We start from the raw sequence: 18,139 nt of genomic DNA, 5'->3' as shown, positions 1-18,139 counted from the left end.
TATTATAACTTTAAGTTACTTTTTTCTAATTTGTAAATGGAGAGATATATTTGAAATCTACATAATAGATTACGTTCAACCTATTTATATAATAATTTTTTAATGTGATAATTAATATATTTTGAAGCGCAATAAAACTTTACCTAATTTTTCCATTAGCATCGACATAGGAGCTTTTGTAAAATCCAGTCATGTCGTCCCTAAGTGCACTGACATATTCAAAATTGATCGTAATGTTTGTTCCTGCACTAAGGACTTTGCTTAGTTTAATTTCGTATTTTTCCGTTTTATTATCATACGCGATCTGCGTAATTTCTTCCTTCTCAGAATCAATCGTAACGGTCACCAAATTTATCTGCATTCGTCCATGGTGAAGTGTTATAGTGTCCGTAGACTTTTGTAAATATGCACTAATATGTACAATTCCCTTGAATTCAAAATTATCTTTTAATTTCGGAATAAGTATAATTTCATAGTTCGTAGGTATGATCGTTTTTGGCAGTCGATAGTCAAGAATGGTAGGTTCCTTTGTATCATCTTGTGCATATTCTGCTACACAATAAAAAATATTTTTATTACTATTAGCATTAATAGTTAATTGAGAAGAAATATTACAGATAGAAAAAATAGTGAAAATGTTAAGTATTTAGTCAGGAAATCATGTAAATGATTTATTCATGTATTACAAAATAATTTTAAAATTAAATTAGTAATTACAGTGTAGTAATGGTAATACATAATATAATATATATAAATCTTGATGTTTAATTATAAGTTAGAATAGACTTGCAATAGTCGGAATGTAAAATATAAATGTAATATAATAACAATCAAATTATTACAATGAGAAAATGGATTTTTGTATAATTTAATATAAAAGCTTACTTTTATCAGTAACACATACAATAATATTAGAAATCTATAACAAATTGTATAAAGTGCAAATTTTGCAAAATTATTTATTTAAATTTCAATTACCTTTATCAACGGTGTTTGTTGCTTGATATCTAGCATAAAGTAGAAAAAAGACAACGATCGAAAATTGGTCTCGGAATAAATTCATGATGACGTGACAATATCCTCTCTTGTTATTAAACCTATGTCAAATATCAGAACATGTCGATATACATGTGTATTTTATCATCGATTTAAAGCAATTTATCATAATAAATAAGAATAAACAAATGACACATTTCATAATTAGTTGAAAGTTATACATACATATTTAAATATCAACGTGACAAGTACAAAATAATAAAACATAGCACATAAATAATATATTGCAAAAATTAATTCTACTTTGTTTGGATATTATTATTGTAATAAATGAAGAAGTAACGTCAATTCATAAACTTGTGGAGGAAGATAAACTACGTAAATTCTACATATTCTGCATTCATTTTTAAAATTCATAGTTAACTCAGTTATCTTTTAAACATACAAATTGCAGTTTTTCATAATTATATCTGTGTGATTTGAAAAGAAAGATATAAACTTTTCTGTGAATTTATCTAAGAGTCGCTAATAAAGGAAACTTGAAAACTTTGGCTAAGAATGAGAAACTTTTTGTATTAGATAAGAAACACTTTGTCGAAATAAAATGTAATATAGGTACTTATCATTATTATCCAATTATTGCATATTTTCTTTGACGAATTACTTACAAAGACTCTAATTCATTTTACTCTGTTGTTTTAAGATATTTATTATGTAGGTATAAATATCTTAACATTTTAGTGATTAGACATTAGGAATTTCTATGGAATTTTTGTTCACGAAATAAAAAAGGTATTTTGATAATAATTAATTTTATGTATATGATGAAACATATTACAACAAATAGATCGAAAAGATTTACTGCTTTATTGTGAACGTTTATATTGTCTGTTAAAGCCTGTTAAAATTTTAACTTTTAACGTAAATTTAAATATTCTATAAATATATTTATTATGGAACTAGAAATATAATATCTAAGTTTCTGGAAATGTCAGGTTATTCATTAACATTAAAACTATCCTGAAATTGTGTTCTCAGTAAAAAAAAATGATTAGTGTACGGTAGACAATGGTAGGCTTTATTAGTTAGATTAAGGAAATTAAAAATCAATCAAGCAAATTAAAAAAAAATCTTTGATTAATTAAACTAGAGTTTACTCATGGTAAATATTCAAATTTTTCTAGGTTAAATATATTTCAATTAATTTAGGTAATAAATGAAGTTAAACGCAATTATTTTGACCAACACAACATGTTATGAATTAATATTATTAAAATTATGTATGTACAATTTGAAGCAACAACTATGATATATAACAAAATATTGATATTTTGTCATTTCAAAATATTATTTCTCATTTTCAGGACAAATTACATTTATTCGCGCTTATCTATATAAAAAAAAATAAGTGTAGCATTATCATGTATAATAAAGATAAAGAGAATAGATACGCACAATGATGACAAATAATCTGGTAGATTTTATTACCTTAACACCTTTGTATTCATAATAGAGATATCTCGAACTCACGAGTTCATTTTTACATATTTACAGAACTTGGTATCATACGACTCTTTTAATATGACGTTTTGCACGAAATATTTCACATCTTTTTAAACCCTTTATATTGTTAAGCAATTATTTACCTTTCTTCAGTTTCAAGCAAATATAACTGTTCCAAGATTTTTGAGTAGGAGTACATGTTGTCATTCTATCATGGAATATTTTACGTAAAATAGGAATAAAATAATAAATTTATTTAAAACAGAAGTATTTTCTGCTTTTTATCGTATTGATAGTACATATTACCATGGCTAAGTATTTGGACACTTAGACAGTCCAATCAAACCATTGATATTTTTATTACATGTATTTTCAACATCAAGTTCCATATTTATGTATGTTATTGTAATAAATAGCTGACACTTCATAGAATCTATATGAACCCCTAGAATGTGGTTGGGAACACATATTCGACTCTAAGATTTCAATCTAATAATCTATCTAATGCTTTTTCTGAATAAATTCCACATCAACTGGGGCTAATTAAAAAAAGAGTATCAATATCGAACAAATACACTTAAAAGTCACTTAACTTAAGTGATACCATAGAAGCGATTTTCATTCATCTTCAATTACTGCTTTTTTATTTATACTAATTTATATTAACCAATATTTTTATTGATACTCATTAACTGTAATGCAAAACTTAGATTAAGGCGATTTGTTTGAACAAAATTTTATATCCAAATACACTTATTCATAGTTGGGTACTTGCGAAATATTCTATCTTAATCGTCAATTATTGCAACGAGAAAACGATACATATTTCCTCTAAGTCAAATTAACAAGTTCAAGTTCCTAGATACATAGTACTTCGTCTAAAGTATCACGTAATTTTTTTATCAAAACTGTAACGCCGAGATTCCTAAATAAATAAAAACGACTTTACAGAATTCGTAGATTAAATTTTTATAGTGAATCTTTTTTTCATCATGGAATTTTTCTTACGAATACAAAAAACTTCTTGTACAGTATAAATTTATTAATCGAACTAATTAGTAATTGTGTATACGTTATATTGCAATTTTAAGTAGATGTTAAGTAGATGTAGATTAAGGACATTTTCTTTTTCCTTTTTGGGAATTATTTTCTTCATCTTGTTCGGCAGTTTTGACAATATTGATTGTACCACTCACAAAATTAATAACAATTAGGTGGCGTAGATGGAAGTAAATTCATAACTGACCACCTCAATAAAATATAGTTGATAAAATTCAGTATATTTTCTTCACAAATACACAAATAATTACAAAATATACTCAACTTGCAATGAAAATAAGAGAAATATTTTATGGAATGTATATCTATCTTATGGAAACAAGAGAACGTGATAATAGGTTTTAAGTTCAAATAAAATATTATTTTGGATAGGAAGCTAAATTTCGGCAAATAAAATATGTTTATTTTTTCAAAATAAAGTATAAAACAAAATATTTCAAATCTGTACTATAGATGTATTTATTTAAAATATTTTCTAATAATGAATATAGATTATGGAGTGATAATATTAAAATGAGAAGAATCCCCAATACCTTCAAATTGAATTTATTTATTTTTTTTTGAGCATGGCTAATCGCATGTAACAAAGTGCGTCATTCAATGTTTTCATCATTAGACTACTCCGTCGCGGACAAAGAATCAATCCAGCGAAATTAAATAATCTTTCAACTGGAGTAGACGACGGAATCGGCGTATTATATTTTAAAGAAAACTGTTTCATGTATTTGTATTTTGCGATAGATTTTAATTTGCAGATCTCTATCATTTATATATTGCAATAGTTATAATTCTACAATATTACTATTATTGACTTATTGCTTATCAACAATACCACCAATGGGTTTTTCCATGACCGAAAAAATCATATGTGTCCACATCTTCATATATTCATAAAATATTTCTGTAATTGTTCGTATACGTATTGTTCGTTGGTGAGCCACTGTGAATTAAGAAAAAGAAATTGTTAACTTACGTTTCCCGACGAATTTGGATGTTTTACTTTTGTCTAACGTTTACACCGGTAAATCTTCATAGTCACATTCGTCCCGTGGAGAGACTATCAACGACAATAGCAGAAGTGGTCGTTTCGAAAAGTGAAAATCACTTGGTGCTATAACGATGTTTATCGCAACTTCTCTACGGATACAGATCACACAGTTTACGACCAGACGCGATGCGCGACACGTTACTTCTATCAATATACGATATTCGAGAAGAAGTGTGATATTTCTACAAATCTTTCGGCTCTATGCGATTTTGCATTCTATTCTCTCTTGCGTTATCAACTTGTTTTGTTTGACCAATCGTGTACTCATTTGTTATGTAGCACCATCGCTTATCTTATCGACGACCTGACCAATGGTCGGTATTGCTATTTTATTTTACGATAATATCCTCGTCTTGATATCATCTTATAGACTTTACCTAACAGAGATATAAATATTTTGAGGATTTTTCAAACGTTCTATTCTTTTTTCTATTACACAATCTACCATTAGGATGTTTTAAATTAATAATTAAAGAAAATAAGTTAACTTGTCGATAATTGTACGTAGAACAGTATGTCTCAAAGTCAATAATTTTGCATCCCCTAAAGTGTGGTTTAACCAAATGACGTAGCTGTGACAAGAGTACTATCGGTGAAAGAAAAATTCTACTGCACTTTTGGTATGATGATATTCTTTACAAGACCATTAAAATCGGTGAGGTGTGCTCCATTCAATGTAACTTATATATACATGTAATTAACAACTCGTCAATTTTTCGGACATAATAATTCCATTATATAATCCTCAACACTACTACTCCTACAACAACTCTCGAATTTTTATATTTCAATCCTATTATCGCTTTAACAAACAAGAAGGATTTAAAGTGGTTTTAAGAAGGTGTTTAACATAAAAATTGAAACTAGAAATTATGTGTATCAATAAGAATTTCTTTATGTTTTATTCTAATTTGAAATATCTCTCAACATTACTGAAAAACTGAAATCATGCACCAAAATCAATTAGTATCATGGGTAAAAATTTATCCAAAGACTTTGCTGTATCTAACGTCTTTACAGCAATAAATGTGTGTTTTAGAGGAAAAGTAGTTTTCATTGTATATCTACTTTAATAACATAAAGAGAGCATTACAACTGTAGTGTGGATAAAAATTTATTTATAGTAGTATGTATTAGTATGACATTAAAAGAGCGTATTAGTTAAAAATTAAAGATTTCCCAATTTTTGTCGTCGTTTCATTTCTTAAAAATAAATTACCTATACTTGTACCGTATTTATACGCATTTGTAAGGATTAGATTGACGTAACTGAAATTGGAGAACGTTGTGTAAGAAGGGACTATTGGTCTATAATCAATATATATATATATGTTTGAATAGATGCCGACTATATTTTCTAAAATATGAAAAGAACAAAATCTTTCAAAAGTTATTGTAATTATTAGTTCAAAGATAGCTAATATTAAAAAACTACAACTAAAACTTCCAATGCAATCTCTATAATTTATTATTATAAACTCTTAGTCCAGAAAGTTCCTCTACTGATTTATAAAATAAAATACATAATCTTTATAAACTTTTAATTCCGTGATTATAAAACTTTCTGATCAAAGGAACACTCAGTTATCAGAATAAAAATGATTTGTAACTATAATGCGAGGAATGACTTATCAACGAATTATGAGGGAAAATATTAATAATCAGGAATTTTATGTCTGCCAATTTATTTTCTATATAGAAAGAAAAGCTTTATTATTAAATGATATCTTCTAAGCCTTAAAGCTATACAATCGACTATTGTATTTACTCAAACGATAAAGGCATAAAGCTTTCTCGTGTATGAAATCGTTTTCTAGTATTATATTAGCATGACGAATTTTTATCGAGTAACTGGTTACAATGACGTAATTCTACTTTATACTTAACTCTTATTGAATTATAACGTCTCGTTCAATTAATCCAGCTAATGTTTACACAAGTCAGGGTTCACGAGGGAACGATATTATATATAGCGTAATTGTAAATGAAGGCTTTAATAAGTGATATTCATCGATGTAGCCGTACAATACGTATCCTATAGAAATAATCCTAAACTTGAATTGTAATAATTATTTGCAAACTAATATTCTAATAAATCATGAACAATATTTCAACTGTTTGTTATACCGATTTTCATCACTCATCGGCCGTAACAATTAAGTAACAAGTTCATGCCGGTAACCTAGTTTCCAGTTGCTTAAACTCATATAAATTAAGTAATTTGAAAGAATACCTGCAAAATGGATGGATCCTTAATTAGAAATTTCTATAATTGCAGAATTAAAATGTAATAAAACTCAATTAATGTTAATTAAGTTGGATTTGATCTTTGCACATGTAAATGTAACATAATTTGTCTGTAATTAATATAAAAGAAAGGGCAGATAAAAACAGATAAAGAATGAAATATATGAATAGAAATTATTTTATTAAAGATAACGTGAATTTTAATAATGAATTAGTTCGTCAAGAAAGAGTACATTACACATGATACTCTGTTTTTAGTATTTGTGTAAGACATATTTGATATACAATACACAATGTACCTTTGTTACAAACAGTAGCTACCTATATTTGATTTATTTATTCAAGATTTATTTTAACCAAGCACGTTAGTTACGTATACAGTGTGGTTCACGAATCCGTCGCTATAATATTATAGGCACTTGTGACAATTTGACAAAAAACATTTTATATAAGATTTAATCACCAAGGAAAAATTATTTTTCAATGAATATTCAAAACAATTTGTGGTTAAATTATAGTTTGATAAATTGTGCCTGCAATATCATGGCGACCAATTCGTGAGCCACCGTGTATATTCAGTTAGTTCATCATTAATTTGCGTAACATATAAATAATAAAGTAGAAAATATTTAATAATAAGACCATCATTTTGCATGATGTTCATACAAACAAGTCCACATAATAACACCATAATGTCGTATTTAGTCAAATCAATACCGTTCACCCCCCTATTCTAATACTATATTTGTTTGTTCTAGAAATTTCGTATATTCAAGATATGCTAAATATCTTCAGATATACAAAATATTTGTTATGCAGATTTAACATTTAATTGAAATTATTTATAAGTATATAAATACTAAAAATTATTTATTTAATTTTATTTAGATTCTTTGTTTGTATGAACGAAACGATACGGATTTTAATGGATAATTAATTTTACCGTTATTTGCTGAATATGTAAGTACTTATAATCGTATGTAGTATCTCAAATTCGTTTGGAACTTTTTTCTTCCCGTTCAACTTGTCGATGCTGTCGCCCTCATGAATGTTGGCATAACTTTTGAACCATGTTATTCCTATATTCGAAACTGTTATACTCCCATTACATTCATACCAGAAAATACAAAAAAAGATTTAAAAGATTGATGATGAGAACAATGGAATTTTCATTCTAAAATGTATTACATAAAGTATGTTTGCAATAAGTATTTTCAATTTTGAAAGCATAATGATGAAAGAGATAGATTACTACTGCGTTATTCGTTTTATATCGATATCAATACTAATCTCCTATTTAATACCAAATAAAATTGCTTGCATAATCATATTGAAAATGCGTAGTTAAATGATATAATTTGAAAGCACTTTAGATTGAAAATAATTGTTTCATAATCAAATGTACGCACATTATCAATTTTCTGACGATTATGGACAATAAAATTTCAGTTTTATCTGACAGAACCATTAATAGAATCAAGTTTCAAGTTGCGTCATTTATATGAACGTAATTGTACCAAGAAAAATGTGTATTCTTACGTCAATAATGAAATCAAATGTATTATCATGCCGTTTTATTAGCTCGAATGTTCTTTCACGTTTATCACTAGATTAAGATGTGTGTTCTTGACGGTGAATAAATAACGTGATAAATATCTATGGCAATTAATTAACGCTTACATTTAGATAAAAAGTCTCAATACAATATGAGCATTAGAGATAATATGTTTAAGCATACTTTTTAAAGTGTTGATTCAGTAGGAAAATTACAAAATAGTTCATATCAAACTACGGACGTTTCAATCAATTGTTGTCTTATGTTGATTTCTGTGGGGATATTTATTTAAACTGATGCGATGCGACGCGACGACGCGATGCGACGCGACGACGCGATGCAACTGTAACATCAATTCACATCAGAGACCAGGTCACAGGCGAGATCAGGGCGGCTAAAACCCTTTCTGGTCCACCAACCGTCTTATTATCCAATCGGAAACGGTGTCTACTGCCCTCACTTCCCTAACCAAAATTGTCATCAACAAATCCGATAGTCCCGTGTCCTTAGATACACACACGCTTAGCTTTCGTCAGTAAAACTTCACTTATTCTATATCCTTAGAATAGACAACATATCTTTACCGGTCTCTGCCCTTATAACAGTCGCATACTTAACGTATCATTGTAACTAAGTTTTACATAACGTGGTTGGAATAAATTGTGATTTATGTTAATTCAGTGTGTATTCCGTTGTAATTGCTGAATTCATAATAAAGTTTAATTAAAATAAAATTAATAGTTGTGTTACGACTCAGCTATTTTTATTTTATCGTCCAACCCTCAAGTTTACGTGACGCAATGTACGTATTGATGGTAAAAATTTGAAAAATATGAATTTATACGTATATGTATACGTGGTACGGCCGAAAAATATGTACAAACAAGCACAAAGCAATTATGAAAAATGAGAAGAAAATAGAGAATAATATTTCTTCATATGACGCTTCGTTTTCAAGAAAATCGAGCTTGAATATTTCTCGTCAGTTTGCTGTTGGGTGCCGAAGCGTGCAGACGTGTGTCTAGTGGTCTGTGAAGTTCACAATACAACACATGACACCCATCCGTCGAAAGTGAATCGAAATAGATATAAACCAAGTGTTTCTAAACTTACAAGTGGAAAATCCAACACTCCTAATCTCTGACCCGAATCATAGCCTCTCGACTAGTTATTTCAAATTGAATTAACTTAATTGAATTATCTCGATCAGGCTCTCTTGAGTAAAACCATAACTGCACCGTTTCTCCGTGGCAAAAGGACAATATATCCCTCCTTTCAACCGACACTAAAAACATAAAAAAACGTAATCTTGAAACAGTTAAAACAAACGCAAACACTAGCCAGAACGAACAGTCAACAAGCCGTGTAACCACTTACAATAGATTCGCAATATTAGAATCCACAAACGACTCCATGGACGTGCTGAAACACTAACTAACCAATGTACACAAAAAATATCCCTCCCCCACCTATCTTCATTGATGATGTCATCGATATTCAAATAATGATAAAGTCCATTGAGGAAGATATCAACAAAAAGGATTACAAACTAAAAATAATGTCCTCCTAAACACTCCATTTCTAAAGAAGACTGATCCTCCTTGACTTGGAGCTTCCTTGATGCTCTGGGCAATAGATGCATAGCTGGAGGAGACTATAACGCCAAACATACTCAATGGGGCAGCAGACTTATCACAGTAAAAGGCAAAAATCTCTTGAATAGCATAAATACCAACAGACTCAACTACCTCACCACATATGAACCCACTTACTGGCCCACTGACGCTAACAAAATACCTGATTTACTTTTTATAACTAAAAATATCTCGCTAAGATATGTCCAAATAAACTCCTCGGTGGAACTCTCTTCAGACCATTCCCTCGTTATTGCAACAATTAGCTCAACAATTATCGAAAATTCACCTAATGGCTTTATTCATAAACAACTCACCAACTGGCAGCTCCTTAGAGAAGTTTTTAAATATTCAATATCAGCCTTAATTTCCCTAAAAACAAATGAAGATATTGAAACAACCACGGAAAACTTAAACACAAACATAATAGACGCTACCCGCTCCTTCACACCTACTATCATTTTGACTTTTATCAACAAACATGAATTTCCCCATTACATATTAAAAAAAATCGCAGATAAACGTAGATTTTCATAGAACACCTGACGATAAACGCAAACTAAATAACGCAACTAGGAATTTAATCAAAATCATTAAAAACTATAAAAATGACTGTTTCGAAAAATATCTCGCCAATCTATCTCCCACAACTGACTCCAACTACTTACTATAGAAGGCTTCCAGGAAACTCACGCGTCCCCCGCAAATAATACCTCAAATCCACTGTTCGTAAAGTGGATGGGCGCGCAGCCCTATAGAAAAAGCCAACCTGTTTGATAATCACCTATGTAACGTATTTAAACCTCATTCCTCCAATGTTGCCGCGAAAATAACGGAATACCTGCACTCTCCCTTCCAAATGTCTCCTCTTATTGAACCTTTCACTTCTGTAGAAATTACAGAATTAATCCGTCGCCTAAATCCCAGGAAAGCATCGGGGCATGTCCAAATATGTAATAAAGCAATCAAGGAACTTCCCATAAAAGGGATTGCACTCACCACATCAATTTTTAATGCAATTCTTCGCCTTGAATACTATTCTAAGTCTTGGAAAATATTACTCTCATCCCTAAACCTAGGAAACCAATACACGAAACTAGCTCCTATCGCTCAATTAGTCTTCTACCCACTTTGTCGAAACTATTCGAGAAGATGCTGACGAATCGACTCCTTCCACTCTTAGAGGATTTGAAAACACTGCCAGATCATCAATTCGGTTTTCGGAAGCAACATTCGACAATAGAGCAAATCCATCGCATAACACATAATATCAGCCAAAACTTAGAAAGGAAAAAATATTGCTCAGCGGTATTCCTAGACATTCAACAGGCATTCGATAAAGTATGACATGAAGGGCTTCTATACAAACTGAAGAAAATCCTACCACACACCTACTATTCCATCCTAAAGTCGTACCTAACCAATAGACAATTCATGGTTAAATACTTAGACATACAGACCAATATCATTACTTTCTCTGTTCTCTAAAATACTAGAGAAAGTAATTTACGACCGCATAAAACCAATAATAGAGAAGGAAAAATTAATACCGGATCACCAATTCGGATTCAGAAACAAACACTCCACTATAGAGCAAATGCACAGACTGGTCAACGAAATAATACTAGCACTAGAAAACAAACAATACTGTACAAAATACTGTAAAAAATTTTACTGGCTCATTGGCCGACGTTCCAACTTAAGCACGCAGAGCAAAATTACGCTCTATAAGACCATAATAAAACCTGTTTGGACCTACGGAATCCAACTATGGGGAACAGCAAGTAATTCCAACATTAAAATACTTCAACGCATCCAATCGAAAACTCTAAGATCCCTAATAGATGCACCCTGGTATGTTACCAACGAAGCAATACATCGCGACCTCAAGATACCCACAGTCAAAGAAGAAATAACAAAATGTAATAATAGATATCTCATAAGAGTTAACAAACATCGAAACCCCCTAATTACTAAATTACTTAATACGTCAGACTAGATTCGCAGACTGAGAAAACACTATCCGTTAGACTTAAGCACTAGTTTCAGCTAGAAATAAACTTATTATAAATAATTAACCATGTCATTGCACCACGCCAGAGAAACACTCAAAATTCTCAATGCAAGAATTGATTGCTTGTAAATAAAAAGAAAAAAAAAATATTTCTCGAGTATGCGTAAACACGTATACTCGAAATATTATACATGTCGAGTCTAAGTCCGAATCTGGGCCCGAGTCGTCCTCGTGGCGGGGGCTTGGGACAGGTAAGGATTCTTCATTGAAGCTATCCATTTTCTTACACTGAAGTTACTTTTATTGACACACACAAAAATGTTACAGAGTTGACACAAACTCACAATGATCACACACTTGCGACGCTAGTGACAATGGTCTTAGGTTCGATAACGAATCCGCGGACGACGGAATGGTAGTCGTACGCACTCGCAAAATCTAAGTCGGATTCTTTGTTAATATTCACTGACCGTAAGGCGTTAATCTTTTTGTCGATGGGATCGCAAGAGAGAATGACTTTCCATCCCGGTGATACCCCAGAGGAAGACTATGACGGGGTGTGTCTAAGGACACGAGATCATCGGATTCGTTGGGGATATCCTACGTTCGGAAAGTAAGGGAAATTGACGTTGCTGCTAATTGGCCAATCTCCATATCGGTAGTTAGAAAAGGATGCTAGCCGCCCTCGAGGGAAGGTTGCTAGTGGGAGACGTCGTTCGTGGAAAAATAGGTTTCTCCTGTCTTCCCGTAACTGGGACAAAGACTGTTTATCTGTTTGAAGGATTTTAGGTAACTAGATCTTAATGTTTATAACGGCCCTCGGGCTAGCCGATCACGTACTGCGGAGACGCGTCGGCATCTGGTAAACATTCTACCCGGAGAATAGGATCTGCGTGTGGCGAGCCATGGGGCAGAAACCGTTGGAATGTTTACTGCCACGTTTTTTTTTTTTTTTTTTTTATTTATTTGTTGAAATTACAATCAATTCTCGCGTTGAGAATTTTCAGTAATTTTTCTGGCGTGGCGCAGTGACATGGCTGTTTATTTACAATAAGTTAATACTTATTATAGATAGGTATAATTTATAAGTATTATAAGTAAGTGCATATGCTTAATTTGGATAATTAAATGAATCTGACGTTTAGGTCTAGCGGGTAGTGCCTCTTCAGCCTGCGAGTCTGGTCCGTCGTATCGAGTAGTCCAGTGATTAGGGGGTTTCGGTGTTTGTTGATTCTTTTGCTGTATCTGTTGCTATATTTTGCTATTTCCTCTTTGACGGTGGGTATCTTGAGGTCGCGGTGTATTGTTTCATTGGTTACATACCAAGGTGCGTCAATTAGGGATCTTAGCGTTTTCGATTGAAAGCGTTGGAGTATTTCAATGTTGGAGTTACTTGCTGTTCCCCATAGTTGGATTCCGTAGGTCCAGACAGGTTTTATTACGGTCTTGTAGAGGGTAATTTTATTCTGTATATTTAGTTTGGAGCGTCGGCCCGTGAGCCAATAGAGTTTTTTTAGTTTGTCCTTTAGTTGCTTCCTTTTATCTGAGATGTGTGTCTTCCACGTTAGTCTCCTGTCCAGGGTCATGCCCAGGTATCGGACTGTGCCCCTGCTAGGAACTGTTGCATTGTTGATGGTGACCTGGGGGCAGGTTTGTTTTCGGAGCGTGAAGGTTACATGTGTGGATTTCTTTTCGTTGACTTTGAAGCCCCATTTGTGAAACCACTTTTCCATGGAGTCGAGACTTCGCTGGAGAGTGGATGAGGCTATTACCGGGTCAGCGTGGGAAGCTAATAGCGCTGTGTCGTCTGCAAATGTCGCTATTGTTATATCATTTGATATAGGTAGGTCGGCAGTGTAGATGGAGTACAGTAGGGGTCCGAGGACACTACCTTGGGGTATGCCGGCTTCTATTGGGAATGTTGCGGAAGTGGCGTCTAGGTATTTAACCATGAATTGCCTATTGGTTAGGTAAGATTTTAGGATGGAGTAGTAGGGGTGGGGTAGGATCTTTTTAAGTTTGTATAGTAGCCCTTCATGCCATACTTTATCGAATGCCTGTTGGATGTCTAGGAAGACCGCTGAGCAATATTTTTTCTTTTCGAGTGTTTGGCTGATCGTATGAGTTAGGCGGTGGATTTGCTCTACTGTAGAATGATGTTTTCGGAAGCCGAATTGGTGATCTGGGAGTGTTTTCAAGTTCTCTAGGATTGGAAGGAGTCGGTTCGTGAGCATCTTCTCGAATAGTTTGGACAGGGTAGGTAAAAGACTGATTGGGCGATAGGAGCAGGTTTCGTATATCGGTTTACCGGGTTTGGGGATGAGGGTAATCAATGAGATTTTCCAAGCCTTAGGATAGTGTTCCAGGCGAAGGATAGCATTAAAAATCGATGTGATGAGTGCTATCCCTTTTGTGGGAAGTTCCTTGATTGCTCTATTGCCTATTAGGTCGTGTCCTGCTGCTTTCTTGGGGTTTAGGCGACTGATTGTTTCTATAGTCTCAGCAGAGGAGAAGGGTTCGATAGGAGGGGACATTTGGAAGGGGGTGTGCAGGTATTCAGTAACGTCCGCGGCGGCTTGGGGGGAATAGGGTTTGAATACTTTTGACAAGTGTTTTGCAAACAGGTCGGCTTTTTCTATAGGGCTTCGCGCCCATCCACCTTGCGGACGGCGGATAGGTAGGATTATTTGTGGGGGGCGTGTGAGTTTCCTGGAGGCCTTCCATAGTGAGTAGTTGGCGTCGGCTGTGGGGGATAAGCTGGCGAGGTATTTATGGAAACAGTCGTTTTTATAGTTTCTTAGGGTTCTGGATAGCTTTCTAGTTGCGTTGTTAAGTTTGCGTTTGTCCTCCGGTGTTCTATGGGTCTGCCATACTCTTCTTAGTCTTCGTTTTTCTGCTATTTTTTTTAGTATGTAATGGGGATATTCTTGTTTGCTGTTAGATGGCTTTGTCGGTGTGGAGAGGCGGATTGCGTTTATTATGCTCGTGTTTAAGTATTCCGTGGCTGCTTCGATATCTTCCTTTGTTTTTAGTGGGGTGAAGGCTGAGGTTGAGTGTGTAAAGACTTCTCTGAAGAGCTGCCAGTTGGTGTGTTGGTTGTGAATGGTGCCATTAGGTGTATTCTCGATGATTGTTGAACTGACTGTTGCTATCACGGGAGAATGATCAGAGGAGAGATCAGCCGAGGAGTTGATCTGGACGTGTCTTGATGGGATATTTTTAGTTATGAAGAAGTCGAGAAGGTCGGGTATTTTGTTGGTGTCAGTGGGCCAGTATGTGGGTTCGTATGTGGTGAGGTAGTTGAGGTTGTTGTTTGTTATGCTGTTTAAGAGGTTTTTGCCTCTTGCTGTAACCAGTCTGCTGCCCCATTGGATGTGCTTGGCGTTATAGTCTCCTCCAACTATGAATCTGTTGCCCAGGGTGTCCAGGAAGTTATCAAAGTCTTCTTTGGCGATGGAGTGTCTGGGAGGGCAGTATACTGCTGAGGTGGTGATTGAGCCATGACAGTCTTCTATTGCCACGTTTGTTGCTTGGAGGTAGTCTTTCTGGAATGATGGGAGTTCGTAGTGCTTAATACTTGCTTTGATTATTATTCCGGTGCCACCGTGGGCCTTTCCGCTGGGGTGTTGGGTATGGTAGAATTTGTAACCATTTATTTTCAGGTAGCTCTTGTCGGTGAAGTGGGTTTCCGACACGAGCATTACGTCGATTTGCTGGTGTTTTAAGAAGAGTTCTAGTTCAAGTTTGTGTTGCGCTAGACCGTTGGCGTTCCAGAGTGCTATGCGCCTTGATTTTATTTTGAGTCGGGGCGTGCTAATTTTTCCACGATGAGTGTTAGTAGCGATAGCAAGTGATTTATTTGCTCCGATTGTTTCTCTATTAGCTTTTCAAGCCTTGAGGAGTTGTCTGTGTTTGGTGGGTTGGGGTCACTGTTTTGGGGAAGGTTCCTTTGGCTGTTCGGGTTGTTTTGGATGCCTTGTACTGCTTGGGCAAAGGAGGTTGAGGTGGAGATGAATTTGGTAGGACTGTGCGTTTGGTTGCTTGAGGGGGTTGGGGTAGTCGTGAATTTCGGCGGGCTGGGTGTTTGGTTGGATACCTCTTTTGCTCTGGGCTTAGGGTACCTGTTCGTGTATAGTGTTTTATATGCTGGGCAGCCTTTGTAGTTGGCAGGGTGGTCCCCTTGGCAGTGGATGCATTTCGCTGGGGTTTCCGGTGATTTGGCGCACTGGTCAGTGGAGTGAGAGCCTGCGCATTTAACGCAGCGGAAAGTATGGTTGCAGTATTTCTGCGTATGACCGTACCTTTGGCACCTTTTGCACTGCACTATTTCTTTTTTCACGAGCGGTGGTTCGATCTTTACTATCGCGTTCATTAGGCGACTGATGTTATATATTTCCTTATTGTTCGGTTTTTGTTTAATGTCTAGGAAGAATAAGGATAACGGGTCTTTCGAGACTCTATGCCTTATATTGCTTACGTTGACGACTTCGTGGCCGAGTTTTGAGAGTTCGTATTTTAGTTCGTCTATGTCTGCTGAGTGGTGTATGTTTCGTAGGACCACCCGGAAAGGCCTTTCCTGTTTAAGTTGGTAGGTGTGGAAGTTGGCGTTCAGGGTCCTGAGTGTCTTGGTGAGTTTTCTGTAAGCTTCTGGGTTCGTCGGTAGTATTTTCACCTTGTTGTTGCTTATCTTGAGGTTATATTCCTCCTTGCTGGTATCTCTCTCTAGGGACTTGGTCATTGTCTGTATGTCAATGACGTCGTCCACAAAAATTGGTGGGGGAGGGGGGATTCTCTGTGGGTGTTGGTTTGATGGCGGTTCTATGATTTCCATGGCGTCGTTTGAGGATTCCAATACGGCGAACCTGTTGTGTGTGTTTATTTGCGTTGCTGGTTCTATTTTCCTCTTCTTTGTAGTGTTAGCGTCGTTAGTGCGGAGAGTTCTGCTACACTTCTGCCACGGGGGGGGGGGGTAGCTCGGGGTAGCTGCGAGTCTGCTCCGGAGAGCCTGGTCGCGGTTGCTGGGCCATCATCGAGCTAGTTAATTCGGAATGAACAACTAGTCGTGAGGCTGTGAGGCTAGTATTCGGATTGGGGTTAGGTGCGTGGGATTTTCTTCGCCCTAGGGGGTAAGGGGCACTTAGCTGTGTTCTCTTTCGACGGTTGGGCGACACGTGTTGTTTTCGAACTACGCTGGGCACTAGAGACACGTCTGCACGCTTCGGCACTCCACAGCGAACTGTTTACTGCCACGTGCCGCTACAAATATTTCTTTTAAGGAGAGCTATAGGATTACTCAATGCCTTTATTAGACGGAGGGTTCGTCCTGTTGACCGCGGCTACGTTCGGCGACTAATTGTCGGCTTGAGCCCAAGCTCATTGTCACAAATCTCAAACAAATACAATTGGGTAGAATGACGGCAAATCGTTTAATTACAACTGTAGATTTTAATTACAATGTTTTTATGGATTTTCTCGAGGTTTCAGAGGGAAGGCACCGATGTCCTCTTATCTTCGACATACAAATATATGTAATATAGTGTAGTATCGTAGACGGATTGCCTGGGAGATATTGAGCGGGTGTTGTCAGCGTCGTCAAGGAGTGTTGTCAGCGTTGTCAAGAAGTGTTGTCAGCGTATTAAATGAAAACCGTCGTAACGAAAGTAGTAGTAGTGAGTGACGAATGGTGACTGCATACATATAGACTGACGGAGTATTAAACGATATTGTAACAAATCATACTGTTACCAAACCTAACGTTTGTGCGTGTTGTAACGTTTGGTTGTGTAACGTGTGTGTGTGCGTGTGCGTATGCGTGTGTGTGTGTACGCGCGCGCGTGTAAATGTTAAATTATAGCAATAGGTGTTTAAATGTTGAAAACATTTTATAACTAAATCTCTAAATATCTATACTCCGCTATAGTCTTTTGTGCTGTAAGTGAACGCTAGTATAAGACTTGTCGGTCTCCGGGCGCGGCCATGGTGCGCTATGCGGATGACACTCTGGTCCTGGTCGGAAGTCGTGGTTGACACGAGATGCTGCGCATCAGCGAAATCGTAACGGCCTGCGCGTTTCGTGCTGTGCG

The 18,139-nt window shown here is 35.1% G+C and overlaps 1 protein-coding gene across 2 annotated transcripts in view; it reads right to left on the bottom strand.

Moving 5' to 3' along the window:
- The window catches only part of LOC117233796 (putative aminopeptidase-2), a 74,893-nt gene extending 70,049 nt beyond the window's left edge, over positions 1 to 4,844 (bottom strand). The window contains exons 1-3 of one of the 2 annotated variants that reach the window (XM_033494382.1): positions 4,532 to 4,844; positions 979 to 1,097; positions 144 to 552 (exon numbers count right to left, since the gene is read on the bottom strand). In XM_033494382.1, the coding sequence (XP_033350273.1) occupies positions 144 to 552; positions 979 to 1,063 (494 nt within the window). In that variant the 5' untranslated portion in view covers positions 1,064 to 1,097; positions 4,532 to 4,844. The remainder of the gene's footprint in view (positions 1 to 143; positions 553 to 978; positions 1,098 to 4,531) is intronic. The other variant, XM_033494383.1, reaches the window with a different exon arrangement.
- Between the last annotated feature and the right edge of the window lie 13,295 nt (positions 4,845 to 18,139).

The sequence above is a fragment of the Bombus vosnesenskii genome, unplaced genomic scaffold (genome assembly GCF_011952255.1).
Source record: "Bombus vosnesenskii isolate JDL3184/JDL3185 unplaced genomic scaffold, Bvos_JDL3184-5_v1.1 scf7180000013299, whole genome shotgun sequence".
Lineage (NCBI taxonomy): Eukaryota > Metazoa > Arthropoda > Insecta > Hymenoptera > Apidae > Bombus > Bombus vosnesenskii.
The sequence above is the reverse complement of the archived record's forward strand: the minus strand, read 5'-3'. Positions and strand labels throughout refer to the sequence as shown.